Source organism: Nasonia vitripennis (assembly GCF_009193385.2).
Source record: "Nasonia vitripennis strain AsymCx chromosome 3 unlocalized genomic scaffold, Nvit_psr_1.1 chr3_random0005, whole genome shotgun sequence".
Taxonomy (NCBI): Eukaryota; Metazoa; Arthropoda; class Insecta; order Hymenoptera; family Pteromalidae; genus Nasonia; species Nasonia vitripennis.
In genome coordinates, this window is record NW_022279624.1 from 707,123 (window position 1) to 733,750 (window position 26,628).

Sequence of the window (26,628 nt, forward strand, 5' to 3'; positions counted from 1 at the left end):
AGAGATTAACCGCAGCAGGCCTCATATTTGTAGACGTGTGAATCGTATTGTTGTATGCGTCGACAATTTTCTGTAACACGTCAATGTAACGTTTGGTGTTGCGGTGGGTAAAGTACCTCCACATACGCTCTTTCAGCGTACGATTCACGAGTTCAACTACGGCCGCTTTGATATCCTGATTTCGGGCGGTGCGAAAAGAAATGCCGTATTTTTGGAGAATTTTTTGAACAGCGCTAGCTCTAAACTCTTTTCCCTTGTCCGATTGTAAACACTGAGGCACACGATTACCGGCTCGTTTGAGAATTTTTTCAATGGCTGTAGCGACTATCTGAGCTGATTTATCGCGCAAGGGTTCGGCCCATACAAATTTACTGAGAACATCTATGACGACGAGTATGTAACAGAATCCGTCATTCGCTTCTTTGAGCGCGGTTAATAGACACAAATCTGCCTCCCAAACGTCGTCAATGTTGGTGACGTTATAGTGCAATCTTGAAATTTTTTTGCGTATCGGATGATGAAGTGTGTACGTGCCCTGGTTGCTCAGCCACTTGTAGATGCGATTCTTTTCTTTGTCGGTTAAAGATTTGCCTCGAGTATTAACACGGAGGAGATTTCGAGCACCGGCGTAACCGGCCTCGTATCCGGGATCATAATACTTTTTCTCAAACTTCATACGGGCAGATTTAACCATCTTTTTTTCACGAGCCGATCGTCTTGGCGGCCGCGGCTCGTGTCTGACTTTACTCGGCGGTGGTGACGTGGCTACTGTATCTGTACTTTTGCGCTTCGTCACCTTTATTCGAGCCGATATTTGTCTAATCATTTTTTAAACGTGTGTATTCCCGACGAATTCATTCGGCGTTTCGGAGCTGGCGATAAACTTTGCAAATTATCCAACGGGCGGATCGTACTGGGTATCTTTTTTTGACTTTATCAATATATCGCTCAGTAAGTCTGCTATATTCGATTGAGGCACGAGACTACCGTCTATGATAATGCCGCCCGTGTTGTTCCATTTGAGCCGAACGGACTCGTTAGCCTGCCAGTGTTTAAGCAGCAAGCATGCTTTTTTCTGATGAACTTTTGGCTCACTTTCAATAATACTTTCTTCCGACAGCTGTGTCGCGAGATTCTCATCGCGAGGCTCTTCGAGTTGTTCGCTTTCCTTGAAGAACAGAAATTGTCGCAGTGCTTGCAAGTAGTTTTTACACTTTTCTTCTTCACTGATAAATTTTTATGAATTATGAATCTCATGCATTTCCGCGTCTAGTCGTGATAAGTTATCCCCAGGCGTTTGTACACTGCCCTCGGTTGTTGGTGGTGCTGGTATCGCGTGCTGCTGCTGCTGAACAGTCGTAAGCTGGGCGGTGTTTTATAAACGCTCGGCCATCGTCTCCGGTACAACAATTATTTTTCTGTCGTGCTCCATGTTAGTGTAACATTTTTGAAAAAATCGTGCTGATGAGCGGTTCGAGAAGTAGTGGTAGAAAAAACCACCGCTCCGAATTATAGTGCGTTTTCGACGTTTCCAAGTACCAGCGGCGGCGGCGGCGGTAGCTGTTGCGGCTACCTTACCACGAGCGACGGTTGGTGCTTCGATCAATTTTCTCAAGACGCGTTTGTGCTTTTTTAGACGATGTTTTTCGCACTCCTTGATCTCGACTATTCCGTGTAAGACGTTGAGCTCGCACTCGCAGATACACTTGATGAGCTGTTTATCAGCGGTCAGTATCAAGGCATCGCGCTGTTTTGCGTTGGCGTGACAGAGGGCGTTCGAAAGTGCAACGTCTTTTTTTTAAAAATGTTTACCACAAACAATACGCCCAGAGAGACTGCTTTAGTCTCGTTACAATCGGCACATTAAATAATGTTGTGTATCGCACCCTGCATCTATCGTCGAGTCGTTTTGCCATGACGAGGCACGTACGCGTATTGCAGCTGATCGTCAGGAAAAACACATGTTCGAAATCGTAAGTCGTCCGGCGTATCCTGTTTTAGATCCAAGAGTAGATAGCTATGGGGGCGACTACATGCATCCATGTAGGCCTCTTGCAGAAATTTCGAGTTTTCGGGATAAACTTGTCGCGCTAGGTACTGGATTTGCGCACGGTCGCGAGGATTCTTGAACAGAACGATGTAATTCGAATTGATAGACAAATCACGCTGTTTTGCACCTTTGTAAAAAAGATTCTGACATAGATATATAGTGGATATGTTTTTGTGATGACAGCCACGTACAAATAAATCGAGTACTACACTGTTAGAAGATTCACGCATCAAGTCGTCTAAAATTAGCAATTTTTTTGTATCGTTATCGTTGTAGTAATAGTCGCTTGGCTGTGCCAATCCTTCCCGAAACTCTATATTCAAATTACCGGATATTTTGAATTCATTCCTATACGTATCTTGCCATTCTCCATAGTAAAATAAGACGCGATCAAAGCGCACGTTGCATATTTCAGGCAGATTAGCGAGAAACCGTTTTACGAATACGGTTTTTCCACACATCGTTGGGCCTGACATGATGCATGTGAACGAATGCTTCCAGCGAATATCCATCTTTGTTACTGACAAAAACAAACAACTGTCCACCTGTTTTATTGTCGACGATCCCCGCGGCAGCGGCGGCGGCGCGGTCGAGGCACGTCACAGTCAGCTCATCGCGTGCCTCGTTATCAGCTGTTTTCCCGGGCGGGCGGGCGCAAGATAAGCTGAAACGACGCGACCGCTGCTCTCTAGCCTACTACACGCGGTGTGATCAGCTGATGATCGGCTGCCGCGGTAATAAGCTGATTTTTGGAATGATGGGTAATGGTAAATATATTTATTTTTTTACTTTTACAGTGTAGATAAGAATACATCAAGGTAAGGTTTATTTTTTATTTTCAATCATATTTATTGAGATGTAGACATATTTTACAGTGGATTAGTTATTTTTTATAACAAAAAGGAAGAGAACAGTTTTTCGACACATATCGTCTTTTTTTAAGAACAACGCTACAAGTTTTGAACTCGTCGCGAGTCACAATCTCGTGAGAAAGTGTGCGCCTGATTGTTGAAAAGTGTACCTTAATTGTACGCTTGTCCTTGACGGTGTCGCGATCGTCATTGTCGTTGTCGCTTTTGTCGGCATTTTCACCGAATTCATCGTCAATTAGAGATTTAATGCTGTCAAAATTTATCTTTAAAGAATTATTGTAATTTAGACCTTTGACTTTACAACATTCTATAGTGGCACCGATGTCCGGTGTGATTCCCCGAAAAGCGTAAAATTTCGGCGCTGCAGACATCATGGTTTCTATGTACGTACCCTCGCCATAACTTCTTAACTCATCCGTCATAGCACCTAAGAGATTACCTATTGGCGACTCATATACGGCCGAGTCGTTTGCATTTTTCGCAAAAATGCACGAGTCTGTATCGCAGTATAGTAGGCGCGATCCGAGTTTTTCCAAGTAACCATACAGTTCGAGGCGTGCCTGCGCCATTGTGTACGCTGCTATGACGACATTCGTATAGGGTATCGATGTTACAGCTTCTTCTCTGAATTGCCAATTTACATACAGAATATCATCGTTGATAGGTAAGATGTCGAAAACCTCCTTATCGGTAGTAAATAAAAGCTTCAACAAATTTTCGCGTGATTTGACCGAATTTACCCCATAAGCTATTTAAACAAAGTTTGGCAACAGCCCGTAATCCAGGATTTTTCTTAATTTTTTCACGATCTAGAACGATACCCTCATCGCGCTCGTACTCGGCTAAATACCGCGCTTTCGCATTTTCATTGATACACCAACTGGGCCAATCGGAGGCTTCTTGTTTTATCTTCAAAAATAGATTTACATACTGCGCAAAGAGCCCACCTTTCGTACCATCAAAGCGCGTCGTGTCGTACTGCCAAATGATGTATATCTCGCTTATGTGATAACCAAGCTCAACGGCTTTGCGCAGCTCGTTTGCCACCCAAGTACCGGTAAACTCACGATCCGCTATTTGCTCGTGATGACAATCTTCGGTGCGCGCCTCGGCGCAACAAGAGCGACATAGCCCAAAGAGGAGGCGACCGTGCATTTTAACAGGCAGCAGCGGCATATACAAATTTCGCTGCGGTAAAACTCTGCCCTTGACCAAGCCCTCGACACCGTTAAGATTGCTGTAATCATCGCCAATCAATTCGCGAAACAATCACTCTTCACCTACGAAAATACGCGGATGACCGATTGGGAATTTTCCACGTTTACAGATGTACGGGTACAGCGAACAAATGTCTGTATATTTGATTTTCTCGCCGTATTTGACTTTGTAAAAAGGTATGATGTTTTCTGTTCGCCCTCCAAAACATGCATCTCGCGGATTTAATGTTATTCAACTCATTAGAGGATGATTTTTCACGTAGGAGACGATCTCTTGGTTTCTCAATTTCACCTCGTCAAATTCGCATTCCCATATACTACGAACATCGTAGCCGCAATCGCGCATTTTTTGCAATTTGGACATTGTGTTTTAGTATGCGGCGTTAAAGGTGCGACCATAAGCCAGCGATTTCTCGCGCGCTTTATCAAAACATTTCGGGCAGCCGTGCGTGTAACAACCCTCGTACTCGTATACTGTGCCTGTAAAAATCCGTCCACTAGAATACCCTCGGGTAATCGAAACTCTCGAGCGCGCCCCGTGTGAATGATTTCTCGACCACACTCGCGTTCGCACTGAACCAACCACTCTATAGATTTTTGAGAATGTTTGTCACCTCGGCGATAACCGCTAGCAGGTATAATACCTATAGTCTTATCGCATAAGAAATTTTTTCTGTACACAAGCGAGCAAGCACTTGCTATAGTAGTTGCTTCAACGAATGGACAGATTTTACCCACATTCAGAAATATCTCTCGAAAAGAAACACAGGCGCGTCGCAAAATCTCCACTTCCATACAGCAGTATTCTACTATTTCTTTTTGAAAATCGAAAACATAATCACGCCGAGTTTCGTTGTTATACCACGCGTAGAACGCTTGTCGCTCTTTGACAGACATAGAATCTGGCGCGTAAAATCTTTCATCGGGTAGAGGGCCGACGTAATTTTCGTTCTCGGGGATATTAAATAAATGCGGGAAATAGCCCTTTTTCGCGCACGGTGGCAGACCAAAAGTTTCGGGCAATAAACTTAAGCGCATGTGAAAATAATTTAGACTGTCAATAAATTTGGTACGGCCACATTGTAGAAAAACGATATTTTTTCCATTGAGCACGACGCAAGGATTGGCATTTTCACACTCTTCGACTAAATACTTCAAAATAAACTGGGCATCGAAACCACTAGCATTGTGCGCAATGCATATAATACGCTCAAACACCGATTTTTCACGAACGTATAATTCAATGAAATGCTTTATGGCGTTTTCTCGAAAGATGTGTTCGTGTATACCGCAGGTGTCGCAGCGTATTTTCATATCATCGCCGCGTGTCAGATAGTCCGTACACAAATGTTGAACAACGCACAGATTTGGAGTATGCAAACGCGTATCCATTCGCATTTTTTTCGACCTTGAATTCCCATATTATTATCATTTTCTCTAACGCTACCCTCGATGCTATCATTATCGCTGTGTACACGTTGCTCATCACCGCTATGCGCACTTTCCTCACGATGCACACTACTGTCGCTATGTATACTACGCTCACCACTACTACTCCGGCTGCTGCTGCTGCTACTATGGGTGCCGCTGCTGCTGCTGCAGCTGCGATATCTGCTGCCGCTGCAGCTTCGGGTGGTAGAGCTGTCATTATCGCTACTTTGACGACGAGGCCGACGACGTACCTCTGATTCCCCGCCTATCTGTGTTGGCGTGTTTACAGCAGTATTTATGACACTTTCGGATGAGTCAAAATCGTCGACACGGTTCTGCATTTGAAACTCCGGCGATATCGAGGCACTACAGGCTGCTGCAATAATAGTTTTACAAAAAAAAAAAACAAGTATATTATTTTATATAGCCATTATTTTTATTTATTTTTAAAAACACACATGCGCGAAGTAATAAATGTTTTCTTTTGAATTCATTCTTCTGGTGGCCCATTAAAACTTTCGAAACTTTCGAGAAAAGAAACATTAACAAACGACAAAATGAAAGGGACAAAAGTACATTTTTAAAAAGATTTAGTACCCATAAAATTTGATATGCGATATAGTAAAATTTGCTATGTAGCATAGTAAAATCTAGTGATCTGAAATTTTACTATACCGTATACTAAAATTTAATATAAGTCGAGTTTGTCTCCTCGTTACTATACAGTATAGTAATTTTTGATGAAAATTGTAGGAATATTTAGTGATACATTTCTCTCCGTGTAGCAGTCGCTGCCTTAAATCCGCCAATACACGCTTATTCGCGTCTCAAATTCGCAGAATAAATAATCAACTTCACTTACATTGAACCATCGTCGTATTTTCTTCGCAAATGACAGAAAAATCCAGACTGCTCGTCGAAATATCCGCGCCCTCCTCCTCGAGCAGACATAACGTTACGTTAACAAAATACCTTGCACGATACTGATGTTACGTAATTTGTAGTTCAGCCTTCAAAACATTTTTGGATAAAACTGCTTCTCTTGCATGACATCGACCACAAAGCTTATAAATAAGAGTGAATTAAGCAACTAAAAACAACACTCGGTCGCGGAAGTTGTTCGCAGACGAAATTCAAATTGATTACCCAAAGAGATGAACGAAAACTTTCCATTTTTTAAATTTGCGCGAAGTAGTACTTAAACTTTTCTAGTATCATACAGTAATCATATGTTTTCCGTCAATTTTTTATATATTTGAGTATTATACAACCATTATAAATTTGAGTATTGCTTATGCGCGGATCCCACGAAAAATTGAACTAAAGGGGTCAGAAGAAGAGGTAAATTTTTTGAACGAGCATTATAGTAATTTTAAAGCTTTATTTTGCTTTATTTTCAAGTAGAGAAGCGAAAGCAAAGCAAGTAAAAATTTATATTGTTGTAGTGACAAGCTATCTCTTGAGTAATTCCTGAACCAAAAGCTGCTCTCAGTTTGCACACGTTTATACTCCAAAAAGTACGGGGCGCATTTCACATACCATTTACGACAGCTTTTTTCACGTAGACAACACAAACTACAGTGCGCACTTCCTTGACTCCCTCATCGGCGACCTCGGACAGCTAGACCCTGTCTGCAATTGGTTTTTACACCTAGACATTAAAAACCATGGTGTGCACTTCGTAGACGCCGTTATCGGCGACCCTGTATAGCAGGATGCCATTTACGACCGCTTTTTTCACTTGGACAACAAAAACTACGGTGTGCACTTCCTTGACCTCATTATCGACGACCCTGTATAGCAAGATGCCATTTACGAGCACATTTTACACCTAGACATGAAAAACCACAGTGCGCACTTCATAGACCCCGTTACCGACGACCCTGTATAGCAGGATTCCATTTACGAGCGCTTTCCACACCTAGACAACAAAAACTACGGTTCGCACTTCTTAGACCCCGTCATCGGCGATCTCGGCACCTAGACACCATCTGCAAGTTATTTGTACACCTTGACATCGACAAGACTAGGGCACGCACTTTTGAACTTTCCTAAAGTAGTTTATAGAAGTCGCGACGCTGTTGCGCTTAAGTATTTATTATTCCGATATTAAATTCTATCATTATTGATGATTAATCAATTTAGTATTATTTAATAATCTCCTTAATAACGTTTTATTAATCTCAACGCGATGTGAAGTCGGCCTTAGTTTTCGGGAACGTTTAAGCTACGCGCGCGCTGCGGCGCTCGATGGAACCACCACCAGCGGCAAACTTCCGAGTAGGGAACTTCTGACGCTCCCAGTCTCACAAGTCTGCTTCTACTTAACCACGCGACTGTTCACATCTCTGTTATGATATTTCACCTACGTGAATCAATTTTATAAAGTTTGGAACTTCTAGTGCATAGTTTATTTACTATCTTTCGACTCCTTGCGTTACTAGCGCTTTATCAAACAACGGATCCAAGGATCAAGAAGACGATCTCCTTTACATTTCAGGAGCAATTTAAATTGGCTTCCTGTTGGCGGGCGCCAGCAGAGGGCAATAGTTAGCGGGGTTTGAAACGTCTTGTTTCCTCCCGCGTCCCGCGTCCGGGAATATAAGGTCAGTTCGTTTCGTCTTTAGAACTTATAGTTCGATTTCAAGCACGCGATTATGATTTGTTAAATGAGGACGATTTTACAATTATTAACAACACTTTCTCTGCGTTTTCTTCGAGCTTGAGACCGACAATAGGCCGCATTAAAAGTGTGTACGGGAAATAGTACGGGACAAGGTAGATCATTCGGGATGGAAGCTTAGATGTAGACTGAGATCCAATTAGCAGCTTTATCCTCGGCTGCGCACCAAGTAGTTTTTGGGAGAGAGAGAGAGGGCTCGAGTGCTGAGGTCCTACGGATTAGTGCGCTTGGGAAAATCCCTGCGCACGTTTTATGACGGGTGGCAAAAAAGGGTCGTAAACGGAGTAAAAGTGCGTCTCTTGGATTCGTGCGGAAAAACATCGAGGAAAGATGGTCAGTTTTATTAGAAACTAGATTTTATTCTTTTATTTTGAATATTCGCGCTTCTAGTATGGCGGATGGTATATTTACGTAACACGTTACCCCTTATGCTAAAAAAATTGTTGTTATGAAAGAAAACAATTTTTTTGTATAATATTCCTTTTTGTTCTTTTAAAGCTAACGTCCATAGCATGAAGATGCTGTCATTCTCATGAATTTCCGATCTAGATGATTTGTACGCATATTGGCTTGTTGAATAAAAGCATGCACGCAAGCTGGGAATATGCATCTACTCTTCTCGAGTATTCGATCTAATCAACTTGAATGTACTAACTGCTTATAAGGCTGCGTAATAAAAAATTATACATAAATGAAATTTTAATTTCCGAATCTTATTGAGTCAGTCTATGATTTGTATCTCTCTGTCACTTTGTGTATCGTGTATGGTGTGTATATATATATTTCTGAGATTTCAATCTTTGTACATTCTACAAGCATTACTGCACCGCTACCGGACTTACAGCCTGGCCCAACAAGCAAGATTAGTCGCATGCGGGCGGTCTAACTGCCGTCGATCGCAGTTGATCGAATTTCCTTGTTTTCCTTGGCCCAATCTTAGTGTCCTTACATGCTGGGCATTACCGCCCCTGGCGTACTTATGCTTATCGCCTGGCCCAGATAACGAGCAAGATTGGTCGTATCCGGGTGGACTTGCTGCCGACGTTTACTCCTTTGAATGCCCATTTTCTTATGTGATTGTGTAATAGTGTCGTTTCTATTTTGTGATCTCTTAACTAACAGGTAACTAGCTACTAATGCAACAATCTGATGAAATGTCTGGTTTCCGTACTATTCTGGTCTGGTCCGCCATACTAGAAGCGCGAATATTCAAAATAAAAGAATAAAATCTAGTTTCTAATATAACTGACAATTTTTCCTCGATGTTTTTCCGCACGAATCCGAGAGACGCACTTTTACTCCCTTTACAATCCTTTTTTGCCACCCGTCATAAAACGTGCGCAGGGATTTTCCCAAGCGCACTAATCCTTAGGACCTCAGCACTCGAGCCCTCTGTCTGCAGCACATCTGGGTCCTTACCCCCCCCCCCCCCGCCGCTTCTCTCTCTCTCTCTCTCTTTCCCTCTCTCCCCCAAAAACTACTTGGCGTGCAGCCGAGGATGTAGCTGTTTGGATCTCAGTCTACATCTAAGCTTCCATCCCGAATGATCTACCTTGTCCCGTACTATTTCCCGTACACACTTTTAATGTGGCCTATTGTCGGTCTCAAGCCCGAAGAAAACGCAGAGAGAAAGTGTTGTTAATAATTGTAAAATCGTCCTCATTTAACAAATCATAATCGCGCGCTTGAAATCGAACTATAAGTTCTAAAGACGAAATGAACCGACCTTATATTCCCGGACGCGGAACGCGGGCGGTGGGGGGAAACCAGACGTTTCAGTATATTTACGTAACAGGTTATAACAAGATATATATACACGCGGCCTTATTCCATTTCCTCACGCATGTAAACTCGTAAAGTCAATAGTGTAGTCTATATACTCTATATAGCCTTCTCTGAAAAGCAGACATTGGTCTAGTTAGGATTGCTTAATTTTTCCGTACATCTTCGGTACATTGCTGCTGTATATAGTACCGAGGCAGTATTAGCGGTCATTTAATATTACATCAGTCACGGGCAAATTTTAGATTTTTTTTTTCGCTTGAAAGAATGGCTGCTCAGTGGATCCGCCAGATTGTAAGTACTTATGGTTGTAATAGTGTTTCACACAAATGAAAGCCTGTCCCGCACTTTCCTCAGATTTTTGATTCTTGTTAAAACGGTTAGAATTCTCTTCCTGATAATTTTGCTATTTTAATCCGTCTTTCTTCTTGCTGTGCTGTTCTTTGGATATTTGGCATTGTTGTATCTCTCTTCCTCTCACTTTCCATGTTCATTACCTTTTTTTTTTGTTGAAAATCACATGTATCTACCACCTTTGACTGATTTACTTCCTTGCATATTTATATAACAGACGTTTCTAAAGGCTGTTGGGATTCGACTATACAGCAGTAATATTCACAAGTGCACTCTCATTCCTGGAGATGGCATAGGACCAGAAATTTCTGCTGCTGTGCAAAAAATTTTTGAAGCGGCTAAGGTGAGATATAAATATCTTTATTAATCATAGCATATTTGAATCAATATTTTTATATATTTTTTCGAATACACTTCATTATTTTTATTTTCTATTTAAGCAATTTCCATCTCTTTACTAGCTTATTTAATACATTAATGATGGTTCTAGTTTTATTATAGTAAAAATGTATAGCTTCTTGTTTATTTAGGTACCTATAGAATGGGAATCAGTAGATGTAACACCCGTTAGAGGACCAGATGGAAAATTTGGTATACCTCAAGCAGCTATTGATTCAATAAACAAAAACAAAATCGGTTTAAAAGGACCTCTTATGACTCCAATTGGCAAGGGTCACCGATCTTTAAATCTTGCGTTAAGAAAGTAATTTTTTTATGTTTTAGTAATTAAATTATATTATCCTAAATAAACATCACTATTAATTTATTTCTTTTTATTACTTTAAGAGAATTCAACCTCTATGCTAATGTTCGTCCATGTCGATCCTTAGAAGGTTACAAAACTCTTTATGACAATGTTGATGTTGTTACAATCAGAGAAAATACTGAAGGAGAATACTCTGGTATTGAGCATGAAATTGTAGAGGGAGTTGTACAGTCTATTAAACTTATCACTGAAGAAGCCTCAAGTAGAGTAGCTGAATTTGCATTTCAATATGCTCAAGATAATAACAGAAAAAAGGTTTTAAATATTTTAAAAGAACATGTATATATTATTGATTTTAAGTAATAATGTACTCAATCTCACAGTATTATTACATTGTCAGTTTGTCGTGCCATAGAAAAACGTATATATGTATTCATTCCAGTAGTGTAAATAGAAAATGAATTGTGACAAACTAAATTTTGAAAGTATATAGCATTATCTGAAGAATGTTAATCAATCAATCAGTCGCATCATCTTAATGATAATACCTTTGTTTAAGCACTCGTTATATTATTTTTTTGCTTTTAAGAATTTTCTAGAAATTAAAAAGAGGGTCCAAAATTTGTGTGGAGATCTGAGCAGAAATTTTTGCAGAGACCTATGCACAGATCTCAGCACATTATTTTTGTAAGGGACGTATGTGTATGTGCATGTGTATATTTGCAGAATTTTACAGTGAAGCAGTATGAGATTAATTAGTAGAAGAACATATTGTCGCTCCCTATGAAGAGTAGCACTGTTCAAATTTTCTGTTATAAGTAGCAAAACTCATTTCACGCACGCTAGACTAGCACAACTCAAAATTTCCCGCGAAGACTAGCACAACTCAAACTTTCTCACAACTTAAACAACGAATTTCTATATAAATTTCCCGATTTTCGCGAAACTGTGCCTAATAAACATTTTTAAATATTCACAATTCACAACTTTTTACCGAATTTAAAATTGTTTTTACAAATACAATAATTTTTTACAAACATTTTTTAAAATTATTCACTTTTTTTAGAAATCTAAAATTTTCGAAACCTTTTTAAACTTTGAGGTTTGTTTGTCTTTGTCCAAGATTTGTATGAACTTAACCAACAAAATAACCCAATAAAAACGTAAAATACTCACATTTTAAGTAATATGAAGTCGGGAGTTGTGCTTCTCTTGACCGCATTTCTGAACTGTGCTACTATTCGCGGCAAATCGTGAGTTGTGCTAGTTTTCGTTTGTAAATTTGAACTGTGCTAGTCTTCGTACGGAGCGACGATATTATGTAATTTTTTTGTATAATATGTTTTGTGTTGAATTTTAGATGCATGGCAGTTTTTAAAACTCTCTTCATATTATTTGTTAATTAAATGGCCCTTGTTATACTTACGACAGACAATATTATTTAGTGATTTAGTTGACAAACATTTTATAATTAGTATAGATTTTCACTAATTTCATTAATCAATTAATTTAGTATAATTCTTTCATAGGTAACAGCTGTGCATAAAGCAAATATTATGAGAATGTCAGATGGTCTTTTTTTGAGATGCTGTAGAGAAGCTGCTCAAAAGTTTCCTAATGTTAAATTTGAAGAAAGATATTTAGATACTGTTTGTTTAAATATGGTCCAAGATCCTAGTCAATATGATGTTCTTGTAATGCCCAATTTATATGGTGATATTTTATCTGACATGTGCGCTGGACTAGTTGGAGGTTTAGGTTTAACTCCAAGTGGGAATATTGGTTTAAATGGTGCTCTTTTTGAATCTGTAAGTTTATCAGAATAACAAATTAAAATTTAAAATAAAAGTAACATATATATTTTACGAAACATTATAACTATGCATGTTGCTTTAGGTTCATGGAACAGCACCTGATATTGCTGGACAAGATAAAGCCAATCCTACAGCCTTGTTACTATCTGCAGTTATGATGTTAAAGTATATGGGTTTAAATAATCATGCAAGAATTATTGAGCATTCTGCTTATGACACTATTAAAGAAGCAAAATATTTAACTGGTGATTTAGGTGGTTCTGCTAAATGCAGTGAATATACTAATGAAATATGTAAAAAAGTTTCTGGGCAAACAAAATAATATTTTAAATCGCATGAATCTGATGGAATAAGAACTGCTGAATACTCGTAGAATTTATGCCTATGACAAATGTCTAAAAGTTACGCATTTGCTGATCTCTTTCATAATATTGTTTTATTGTTATTAAAGTATACAACTAATATTGGAAAGAATATAAAAAAGTACCAAATATTTAAATCAAAGTTTAAAAGTATTTAATTGCGTTAGTGATTAAATGTTTTCAATTTTATTTTCATTTTATTAACAAAGCATTTTAATTTTATGCTGAAATGTTTTGCAAATTTACTTAAAATCAAGATGAACTTATATTTTATAGTTGTATGAAAACATTTTAGTTTGTTCATCATATAATACAAATTTAAAAAATAATATAATTATATAAAGTAATTAAGATTATGAAGTATAAAAACAAAACCTTATGTATTATAAAAAACAGTTAATAAAATTAAATTAAATTTGATGGGTTGCAGTGTTACATGTAAAAAAATTTCCCTTTATATGGAAATTTGTGTCAAGTTTTAAGGGGATGTCGTAGCTAAAAACACTGTTTTTCTATCACACATAGTTTTTTTAAATAAAACATAGTGTTAAGACTAATAAATCGTTCTACGGAAGGAAATTTCGATCAGCGGAAATACGAACAGATGTTTACGCAATTGGAGCTAACCTCAAAATGATTGTCACAACTCAATTCCAGATGAAACTTTTCAAATAAAACTTGCCATGAAAAACCGAATCTGTAGCGTCATAGTGTTAAGGGGATGTGGGAGCTAAAGCTTCCAAAATACGCCACGAGGTATTTCGTATTTCAAATGCCAAAAAAAAACTAAAAGTCTAATTAACTTTTTCTTTTTGGTAGAATAATTAATTAAACTTAATAGAATGGCGCTGTGCTATTTATATTGATAGAAATTAAAATAGTAAAAAGTTTATTGTTTCTACTTAGTTTTAAGGTTAGCGCTGAGATCGCGTAAACACCCATTCGTATTTCAAAACTTGTTAAAAAACTAGAAGTCCATTTGACAATTTCTTTCGATAAAATGATTCTTTGAATCAAATACTATTGTGCTCTGGTGTTAATTTTTCATTGCACGATTTATTTAAAAAGTTTCATGTCCCAGAAAAACAGTGTTCATAGTAGTGTAGAATACCGTCAGTAAATTAACAATGGCGTTAGGAAAACATTGAAATTATAAATCGTATTAAATAAAAATTTGACAAATTTATTCCAAATACGTAATTGCCCATTTAACTATTTGATTTCTTATATTTTTTTTACCATAGTTTGTCACCTATATAAATAATTATTTGAATGAATTATATCATCATCAAATAAAAAATTAATAGTAAATAAAAACCAGTTTATACTTGCCTACCTTTTACTTTTTGAGAAAGGTTTTATTTTTAAGATTTCACGAATTTTTAAGGGTAATCAATTATTATAATAAAAACTATCCTCTTGATAGATATATTACATTATACCTCACTAACTTAAAAGAGAATCATCAAACTGGTGTTAAGATAGTGAGTATTAGTTTTAGTTCAAAAGCAACCGTCAAATAAAATTTGTAAAATAAATAGATGTACAGCTAGAATCTCCACAGCAATACCTACAACCAGTATCCACACATACCTCATAAACTACGGAGTGATAAGTAACCCTCGAAACCCTTGACTAACGAGTTTCGACTAATTATGCTACAAATTTCTATGAAACTCTTGGAGACGACGTTCATACTGTCCACCCTGGGCACCATGTACCTCGGAGGCTGTTGCCTTCGTGATATTCGTGTTCAGCGACCTCAAAAACCTCCGAGTAGCAAAGCTGGACTCATTTTAATAAATACTATGCACCGAATGCGTCTTTTTATTATATATACATTTCATTTCTAATTCGATTTTTCGCGCCACGGAAGTTTCGAGGATAAGAACGGAAGTTGGGAGAAGAAAAAAAATTGAAAAGAGAAACACAACACAAAATTTTGGTCAGCTATAGAATGATAACGGATCGTTCATTTTTTACGAAACTTTTTTTAATTAAAAGTTCTTTTAATATCTTTGAAAGTAATATTGATTCGCCTGATAAAACAACGTATTTGAATAAGATATGAATGTTTGAATATTTTGTAGAGGTTAGAAAACTCTATTTCAAAGAATATAAGGTTGCGGTGCGCCCGACAGCCCGTATAGTACTCTAGTACTTATACTTGCCTTCGGGGGTGCTACCGCGCCCCTTGATTATTATGATCTTTGTGTTTATCCGAACCCCCCCCCCCCAAAAGAAATATGTCCAACTTCTATTTTGAATAAATTATCTTTTCACATAGATTCTATGATTTTTCCTATAATGTTTCCTTACGGAAATATAAGATGGAATCCAATTTTTAAACAAAATCATAACAATGATAAAAATTTATCTCCTTTGCAATATTATTCATATCGATTAGCTTATAGGCCTAAATCAAAATTTAGCTCTATTTTATATTTTGGAAGATTAACTCAAAAGTATATATTATATTCAAGCTTATATCATATAGAATATTGTAGACTGAATTTTTTAAGATATAATCAGAAAAAATTACGTGTAGAATGTTATCAAGGTCTTGTTGATCACATAAATAAAGTGCGCTTAACAATAATAAAAATTTTGAAAATATCGAAAGATTAGGTAATTTGTTTTTGACATCAACTTACATATAGGAAGTCTGAGATACATGCACCAAAGTTTTCTTGATTCAATGGTTATAATGCGAAAAATAGGTAGCTCACCGAATATATTTGTTGCGATAACAACTAATCCAAAATGGCCTGAGTTGACAACAGTACTAAAAAATTTCTGCCAGGAACTTCATGCAATGATATTGCAACAATTACTGTTAGATTATTTTATAGTAAATTTCGAGCAATCCTAGCTGATATTCTGAGTGGGAATATTTTTGGAAAAATTATTGCTTATGTATACGTAATTGAATTTTAAAGAAGAAGTCTTTCGCACGCACATTTATTGTTAGTATTGGATCATAAGTCAGAATTAACAAATCCTGATAAGATTGATGAACATATTTTAGCTGAAATTCCTGATGAGAATGATGTGGAATTACAAGAAATAGTATTCAAACACATGTTACATGGACCTCATTAAAAAAAACACTATGTTATGATGTAGTTAAAAAAACTTGTTCATAAAGATTTTTCTCTACACCTGCATCAAAAGTACCACATTCCCTCCCGGGCGCCTGGAGAGGAATGTGCATTTTCGGTGCTGGTGTGAAGAAAAATAGCATACGCACCACGGGAGGAAAATTGAACAGCCCATACCTCGTGTATGCTACCCTCGCCTTCGGCTCGGGCGAAGGCAAATTTAAGGCAAATTTACACGAGATATGGACTGTCCAAGTTTTATCCTCCCTAGGCATGTAATATACTATTTATGATGCAACGCACTTTGAAAAGAATGGTTTTCCTAGATATCGTCGTCGTAATAATGAAAATAAAAACTATGTCTACAACAAAATGCTTTATGGTAAACCTGGAAAGGTTTATAAAAATATTTACACAAAGGACATGATCGTGCTTTTATTAAAGCGAGTAAAAATTATGAAGATAAAGCAATATACGATGAAATAACAGAATACATGGATTATGGATACGTAGGGCCAATGGAAGCTGCATGCAAACAATCAAACAACAATTTTTGATGAACACAACATTGATATAGATTCTCTCAATCACGAGACAACTTTAACAGCATAGCCCTGCTAAAAAAGATTGATTGAATGCAATTGAACTTAATTGAAACCCAATCTATTTCAATATTTTTCTACAGGTTCAATAGATTTTTCAATTTTGACTATTGAACATTTATTGATTTTATTCAATTTTAATTGTTATTGCTTTCAATGTGCAATTTTATCATTAATATTAATTACGTTGAATTAGCACCTAGAGTGCAAAAGGTTATAATGTCTTTTGAATCCCATTTTTATGATTAAATTTAATGGGTTTTAATTGATTTTAGTAAATTTATTGCTTAATTATTTCTAATACGACGAAGTGTATTGACAATGAATCGATTTTAATGGATATGAATAAAGCTTTACAATAATAGTTTTGAATATATAAATATAGATATATAACCATATTGCATTTAATTTGCTTTCAATTAGCATAAAAAATCAATCGCTTTTAATGGTATAGTGTCAGGGTCACGATGAATTCACTTTTATTTATTTTATACATCTTACGTGTGAATTAATTTCAATGTTACAAATCAATGCGTCAATCGATCGATTTCAATGTGCTTGAATAAGGCTCTTTTAAAAAAAACTCAATAGAAGTTGATAGAATTTACTCAGACTCTTTATTGGCTTTAAATGTAACTAATACTATTTTTTCATTAGAGTGCTTGATAAAAACAATACAAATTACAATAGAAATCGCTAGAAATTTAAAAATATTTTAAATTAAAAAATTTTTTGCTGAGAGTATCGTATAGGACCACTTGGGTCTCTTCCTAGTCACGGCTCTGCGCATGCGCGGGCCCTTGGTGCGTCGGTGCTCGCTCTCACTCGCCAGTTCGTCCCCGACTCTCCGAGAGAGAACACATATTATACGCTAGACCGTTTAACGCTATTTATTCAATAAACGACTTTCCACGAGACTCTCCGTGTTCATTATTTACTCAGTCTCACCACCTAACTTCCATCATTTTTAAATTTAAAAAAGAGTCTTTTACTATTCATTGTAATTTTTTATATATATGCAGCTTTATCGACTTACATATTCATCTTATTACGTTTTATTAAGTTTTAATAAAAAAATGATATTAAAAGTTACATTAAACATAAAAATTGAACGGTCAATCTGGAAAATTTTGCGGGAAAAAGTAAGCAATTTTATACTATTTTAGATACACTATTGTTGAATATATTGTATGAATTATATCGTCAAAAAAAAAGCAAAAATATTTTTTCAAAAATCGAAAAATGGTTATAACATGGCCATAAAATGGTCAGAATCATAAAAAATTTTACCCGAATTCAGAATGCGACGTTGCAAACGTCGCAGCAGTAGATAGGCTATAGGCATACTGGCTCATGCGGATTCTGGCTCACCCCCTCTTCTCTCAATGTGAGCCAGAATCCGAGCTGTGTATTTTAGATGGAGGGATTGTCGATCCCTCCCTTCCCTCCCCTAGCGACCGAGAATTCGTCCCCCTCTCAAAGTGATTCAGAATCCCAGCTGTGTATTTTAGATGGAGGGATTGTCGATCCCTCCCTTCCCTCTCCTAGCGATCGAGAATTCGCCCCACTCTCAAAGTGAGCCAGTAACCGTAGTATGTATAAGCCCCATTCTTCCCTTCTCCGTGTCTCGAAAAAAATTTTGTGATGGGTTCATGCTTCTCCTCCCTCACGCAGGTAGCACAGGTGTTTTCCCTTGCCTTTACACATTATATTGGAGACATTATGCATACTACAGACTGCTTGTGAATCACTCTCGGATAGGTATACAAGCTATCTTACGCAGATGTATGCAGCTTCTAGCGTCAGCTGTTTTTTCCTTTCGACTGAGATATGATACTCCCCCTGACTGCGCGGACAGATTACATAGGTACTATCCCTCACACTTTCCATACGACCCTCGCGCAGGTATGGACGACGACCCTCGCACAGGTGTTTTCCTCTACGCAATGTATGCGAGAAATGCTCACTATACAGACTTTGTGTGGACAATTCTCGGATACGTATACAAATTATCCCACGCAGATGTATACAGCTTCTAGTGTCAGCTGTTTTTTGACTGAGAAACGCTAAGCTAGAAAATATTGACCACCGGCTGTGCGTACAAATTGCGCAGGTACTATCCCTCGCACTTTCCCAGAGACAACACTGCACGATTTTCGTTTGTGATAAACCTGCTGATTTGTAGGTGAACGCAAAGGCTGCTCAATTGCGCCAAGAAAGCAGATTGCTTAACACTCAGTATGCTGTACTCTTAAAGAGGATTGTAGCGACACACCTCCTCTCTTTTAAAATTTCACGCAGAGATGTCTTTTGAGTTTTGTAGGTGAAGGCGAAGGCTAGTAGTATACGCAACTAACTGCATACAACTACTTACCCTACACACCTTCTAGTGTCAGCTGTTTTTCGACTAAGATAACGTCCAAATAGATCCGTTCCTGAATTATGGTGGGGATCAAACTTCGAAAAAGAAAATAATTTTTTTAATTAGACGTGTTAATAGATCCAGAATGTGACGGGCAATCGTACTCAAAATTTAATGAGTTCTAAGTACAAGCATAGTTGAAATGCATGCTAAATTTCAGCATACATCCATGCATACATTTTTTTGGCTCAGAAACATCGATTACATCAAAATCTGTAATGCGGAAATTTGCATCGTTATAAAGCTTTCTCTCTGAGAAAGTGCAAGAAAATATCAAAAAGTATCAAAAAGTATAGAAAAAGTAGCAAAAAAGTAGCAAAAAGCATCAAAAAGTATCATAAAGTATCAAGAGTATCGAAAAAAGTATTAAGAAGTATCAAGCGTATCGAAAAAAAGTATCAACAAATGTCAAAAAGTATATCCCGAAATTTATCTAGTAGAAAAAGTTTTAAAGAAAAGTGGCAAACGTGTATATGTTAAGTGGTTAGGATTTAGTGATGAGCATAATAGTTGGATAAGTGTATTAACATTGTTTTTTTTTCACATGGATAAAAAAGGATTAAGTTGTAGTAAATAAAAGAAAGCAAATTTATTATGTCTATTAAATGAAATTTATTTATGTATTATTGTTCTGTACATGATGATAAAAAATACTGTCTACTTCATACTCCATTTTTCGGTACAGCCTAGACGAGCTTCTTGACATCCCCACTGATAGGATTGTACTGAACGATACGAACGTATAAGATTAGACAGTATGCTGAAGTGTTAGCAGGAAAATTGTCGTGAACAGTCAATAACTGTGAGTAGTGCTAAGTTGAGAACGAAGACTTTGTCAGCAGCGGTTGCGGATCTTTTATATAGTAAGATTTTTGAAAATTAGCATACATATCGTAGAGAATGGCAAACTGATTTTTAGATATGTCGAGATTCATATTGTTGTATAGATCATATTGTGAATTCAAGTAAAGTTTCACATTACTCAACTCACAATGATCAAATCGACTGGCGTTTGCAGTTCTCGATGAATTTCTCTTTGTTTGTAGTCCAAGAATCATAAAACGAGGTTTTTCCAATTGATTTGATGTTTTCACCGTCCAGACGTGTTTATTAGTGCTTGGAAAAAGAGGATATTCAAATAACTCCCAAGAACGAAAACACATGGATATAGGATTATCTCTACCAATGTAATTCAATAGCTGGATTTTTTGTTTATCAGATGCAACAACATATGGCATCAACCACTCTATCTTTGTTACTTTTACTTCGTAATCTTCATAAGTAGTTAAACCAGCTCCTACAGTACCTTCCTGGATTATTACGTTCAAGTCGCTTCTCGATCTTGTGAGAATGGGCTCATGCTTCATATTAACTATAATCTTTTTATAGTCTTCTGCAAAACCCAAGATCATACTCAGTGGAATAGCAAACTTTCCCTTGTTATCTACGACCGATTTGATATCGTCTTGAATACCAAGCCAGCCTGCATTCACCAGTATATCATTCTGATTCAAATTAAATGAAATCAATCCTTTCATAACACTGCTCAGACCAAAATTTTTACTTTTATCTATCTCCACAGCATTAATCTCATAACGAATATCATCAAACAGATGACAAATGGCATTGTTGACAAATTTAGTTTTAGCAAGTGCTGCTGATCCACCTTTTACTTGCAATTTTCCACATATGTGGTTAGAGCTGCGCGATGGTAAGAGACATAGATCTTGATGTTGGATAGAAATACGAATTTCATCGCTGTTGTCAAAGCTTAATGATGAGTATGGTTGATGTGCGTGTACTTCGTAATGAGCAATAGACTCATCGAATACGACACCTGATTGAATGCTTAGAATTTCGTCCATTTTTTTGGAAGCAGCAAAGAATTACACACGTGAATTTTTTCCACGAACTTTTAGACCTAGACTTTTCAGAAACTGAATTGCGTGTTAACGGTTTGAGTTTCTTCGATCGACTGATGACTGGTTGACATGATGACTGACTTATATATGATCCAGAATTGTAAACGATACCAATTATACAGATTTGATATAAGCACCTCCAGTAATATTGCACTCAACTCTGAGTGCATTGATTTTCAATATTTTCACTGGTAAATCAGAGCTGTGTTGAATGTTCTTTTTGAGAATGCGAGGAGCAAAGCCAAGGAGACGGCCTATAGAATCGTGAGGTGTGAGATCTATCGGATGTCTGCAGAGAATTTCACTTCTAAGAGTATTGTTGTTAGCTTTCAAAGAGAATTAAATTCCTTTGGATTTCAATGTTACTTGTAAAAATTTATTAATAGCAACAATCTCATAACTGCCAATAGGAATACTAATAACAGTATCCCCGTTTAAATGCAGTTTATTGTTTGAATAGTCAACATTGGGAATAGAGTTAAATGATAAAAGTTCAATTAAACCCAAGACAAAATTTTTATCCTGTGGTAGTTCAATCGAAGGAAAATATTGCGCTTCTAGGACAGATGAATTTCCTGAGAGACTCAGAGTGAAGCTATCTTCCATGACTGATCGGAAGATAATGATTCCATTTGTCTGTAAGCACCTCTTTTATAGTCTTCCAGCTAAGAAATAAAGACAAAGATGGCCACATATAAATGAGTCAAAATTTTGATGTCTTTTATAGTTCTATTTCACTTCTATCACGTTAAAATACAACATAAGATCTTTGGGAGGTTTGAGATCGCCAAAACTATCAAAATAAATCACTTCAGGACCACGTTTGCGATAGCAAACCCAGTGAGTGCCTCTATTTTGAAAGTCATCTAAGTTTACCACTGCTGATTCATTATACAATGGGCCATCGGGAGGTAGATTATTTCTCATGAAAACACCACAGAAATCTGAAATTTTCATCATATGAGCATATTTTTTTAGATCGTAGTCAGTCAGTGCACGATTTGGCAAAGTTAAATCGAAGTTTTTTTTCTACTGACTTGATGACCACGACCTATATGAGGTTTCATAAATAATCCCATTCCACTTTTATAGGGCTTGAGGTAGAGACCTTTGCCTAAAGCAATAACTTCCATGGCCTTATTATGCCTCTTACTTTCTTCATGATTGTTCTGCGCAGCTTTAGTATCATTAACTACTTTAGCTATTCCAGCAGCACCTCCTGCTAGAGCACCGGTGGCACTTACAAGGAAAGGTACCCAACCCGAACTCACCGATTTTGATGATTTTCATATATGTTGTAGAACATAAAAAAATAAGAGACACGTATTTTTTTTATCGGCTAATTTTCACTTTTAAGGGGTAAAAACCTCCCCTAAAGTTAACCCCCAAAAAGCGTTTTTTTTTAAATATCTCGGCTTAAAATTAATATTTTTCAATGAAACAAATTGGAGGTTATTTCTTACAAAAAGAGCAAGTATTTCATGGTGATTTGAAGGGTAAGGGTAGCAGCCCCTATTTTTTAGGGGTTGAAAACATATATTTTTTGGCATAATTTTATAATAAAAATGTTTAAACCGACTAAAAAAAATTGGAAAAAATGTTTAAACATCCTTAATAACAAAATTTAGTTGACGTCTTTCGGTGTTTTCATAAATATTACCCCTACGGGGGTAAACCACCCCTAACACAAAATAACTGTAAATATGTAATTCAATACATAATATTTCGTAGAAAGTTTGTATATAGAGGTTTTCGAGGTCGCTGATTACAAATCTGTTATCAGATTTTGAAAATTCAAAATGGCGGATCCAATATGGCGGACGGAAATATCGAAAAAAAATTTTATATAATAAAAAAGTTTTAAACGACTAAAAAATTTGGAAAAAATTTGTAAACATCTATAATAAACAAATTAAGTTTTTCGGTTTTTTCATAGATACTTCCCCTTAGGGGGGTAAACCACCCGTAACACAAAATAACTATAAGTATACTTCAATCCATAATATTTTGTAGAAGGTTTGTATATAGGGGTTTTCGAGGTCGCTGATTACAAATCTGTTATCAGATTTTGAAAATTCAAAATGGCGGATCCAATATGGTGGACGGAAATATCGAAAAAAAATTTTAACTTTCAAAAAAACTTGTTTACAAATGTGTGATCTTTGTAGCCTGTACATTTGAACTAAAGAGCCTTAAACCCTAAACCCCTAAAGAACAAATAGGCTAAATGGTTGTGCATTTTAACCAAACGACTCCAAACCCCTAACCTCCAGACAAGCCGAAGGCCTATGCTTTACCGTAGACACGAGTATAGACATATTACCGATATTTTATTCTATCATTTTGTATGTAACAAATAACGTCTCGTTTTATGTTTCAATCAAAGATTATTTATTTTTCTGCTTTTATAAATTAGCATAATTTCAAAAGTAATTTCATAAATTATAAAGTATTTCATAAATTGCATAATTATATAATTTTATAAATTCAAAAAGTCCACACTTTTTTGCAAATGAAAAAACATAGGTTAATAAAATTAGTTTATCAAACTCTTTTGCGTTTTGTAATAAAATTTAATGTTGTCAAACTTGGGAGTTTTTCATTGTTACAATTATTTCGTAAGCCAAACGTTTTTTAGATGAATTCTCGAAGTAATGATTATTGTATCTATAGTAAAATATTTACAGTCTGGAATTCCATAATAATACTATTTGATACGATTTAATGAATTTATCAAAAAATCTAAATTTAATAATAAATATTATTCTAATTATTATTATTATTTTTCATTATCATTGCTATTATCAGTATTACTGTTATTATTGCTATTGCAATTATGCTTATTCTTCTTATTATTATTATTATATTACTATGATAATTTTTGTTATTGGTAAAAATACATAAAAGAATATTAATACTCGAACTTCATTTGCAATTAAAGAACACGTTGTTATTGAAAGGGAATTTTATATGCATTCATTAGTTTCATGAATGTTATCGTACATTCAATGATAATTCCACAGATAAATGTCTTTCACTCATAAAAGTTGTTGACAATATGTGCGAATCAGTATGTTCTTTTTTTAGATTGTTTTCATCGAGTGTTTACCTCAGCTGCCTGTGTTATTTTTTAGGCAGTGAGTGAGTTTTGTGGGTATTCTAGTTCGATGCCGGAAAGTACGAATAGTACGTCTTTTTGTTTGTCAGTGGTATCATACAGTTGTAGAAAATTTTCTTTAGTGATTTTATATAGATTTACATTATTCAATTTTAAAGTGAATAAAAGTTGAATAAAACCAAAAATAGAGTTTTCCGAACATCACAAAGTGGAACGAGAATTCTTCTCCAATGCATAAATTAATGATTTGATTCAATTTACATTCATTCGTTTTATTCTGGTAGAAATGTAGCAGTCGTGCCTTACATGCAAAAACACAGCTTGTATAAATTTTACCGCTTGTTTTCATTTTAGATTGAAAAATGAAAATTAATCCGTTAAACGTTCTAAACTTATTATTAGCATACTTTCAAGCGTTAAACATACCAGATAGTGTCACGAATTATCACGAAACAGAGTTGGCCGAAAAAATAAAAGAAATTTTAATAGATGCAACACATGATTTCAACGATGTAGAAATGATTACTGATGACTCTTTGGATTTTCAAGAAGAGTATAAAGACCATAATGTGGAAATAATTGAAGATGAAGTGCAACATCATTTTCCTGATCCGGATATAGCACCAACAAATCAATGTACAGCAGATAATGAAGAACTAGATTTTGAATACAAAAAAAGAGCTGTAGAATTTTGGAGAAGTAGCAAAACGAAGCAAAATTTAAGTCTCAAAACAGTGCAAAACAGATTCAAAAAAGTATCATCTATTAGTCAGCTACGTCGTTGGGCTCATTCAATTAATAAAGGTGGCACGTATAGAGAAAAAGTAGCACAAATTTGTCAGTATACCCTGGATAATTTTCAAGCAGCTCTCGACAGTGGTTCAATTATCCATGATGAAGATATAATTCGATGGGCCTTACAAGCTAAAAAAGAAATTGGTTTTGATGATATTAGATTCAAAGCTTCTAAACATTGGTTACTCAAATTTAAGCGAGCACACCGAATAGTTTCTAGGAAAATAAATAAGTTCATAACAAGAAAAACACTAGAAAGTAGTGCAGAACTTACGGCTAAAGCTGAAGCATTTATCGATGACGTTAAATCGTGTATACCAAGGATTGGACTCGAAAAGGCTATAGCCGGGTTACTATGGTGAAATGGCCCCCTTGGAAAATGTATATATGTTATATACCATTCGATGGGGGATAAAAAAAAACTCCCATAGCCAAATTTTTAGCTCTCTGCCTAGTGCGCATGCGCAGTAACGTCGATAAACGTGTTTTTTTGATTTTATTTTTTTCTGAAGTCCCTATAGGATAAAAATTTTTTAAAAAATTCACATTGGTGTATTTTTATGTCATGAATAACTGCAATTTTTTTGGGATTACATAACCTCAAATATCGGATCTAAAAAAATTATTAAAGTTTTCAATCGATATTTTGACCCCCTTTTTTGAGGTGCAACTTTTTAAGTAGACTTTTTTTGTGTACTTTTTCCCGTTCTTTACGATGGCACTAACGTTTTTTCCTTAAAAATGGTGGCACAACTCGATTTGAGCCAAAAACTGATTTTTTTGCCATTTTTTCACGTTTTTAGCTGGTTATGTTACAATTTAGTTACTAAAGTGACTCCTTTTGAGTAGTTTTGCATATCTTCCCATGAAAACATAATCAAATGAAATATTTTGTTCGCTCCAAGCCGTATTTTTTATATTATCTTACGTTTTCAATGATGGTCTTATCAGAATTGTGATATCACCTTATTATAAAACTGATGGCTAATGTTATGTTCTTTTTAAACGTTCTGTGATTGGTCGAAAGTATTGTCTCTGTCGCACTTTTTTGTTTATTGTTTATTTTTATTTATAATAAAAGGTTATGCTTGGCCGCGCGGTTGACGCGGCGGCTGCAATGCAGACGATCTGCGTAGTGAATGGTCAATCATAAAATTAAGAATTATCAGGAGCATAAACAAATAAAGTATTTTGATTTCTTAATTAATTAAACGATGCGCAAACCAATGGCAACATTGTTTTTTTCAAAACTAATTTTTTTTTTTCTTACAATTGTCTATATAAGGGAGAAAGTACAATACGTCCCGTCCCGTCCCGTACCGACCCCGGGACATACCGTCTGAAATAAGTCACTTTTATATTATTGGCTAATTCTGTTCGATAACCCAATCGACGGT

The 26,628-nt window shown here is 36.1% G+C and overlaps 1 protein-coding gene across 2 annotated transcripts; it reads left to right on the forward strand.

The window, feature by feature from the left end:
• Positions 1-10,030: 10,030 nt before the first annotated feature.
• LOC100115212 (probable isocitrate dehydrogenase [NAD] subunit alpha, mitochondrial) lies at positions 10,031-15,089 on the forward strand. Of its 2 annotated transcripts, none has more exons than XM_001599016.6 (6): positions 10,031-10,329; positions 10,607-10,732; positions 10,920-11,092; positions 11,176-11,410; positions 12,625-12,903; positions 12,992-15,089. In XM_001599016.6, exons 1-6 carry the CDS (start codon positions 10,303-10,305, stop codon positions 13,229-13,231), a joined length of 1,080 nt encoding a protein of 359 aa, XP_001599066.1. In that variant the 5' UTR covers positions 10,031-10,302; the 3' UTR covers positions 13,232-15,089. The 2 variants fall into 2 exon arrangements, with proteins under 2 accessions (XP_001599066.1, XP_031781718.1); XM_031925858.2 differs by having other exon boundaries at positions 10,322-10,414.
• Positions 15,090-26,628: the final 11,539 nt, after the last annotated feature.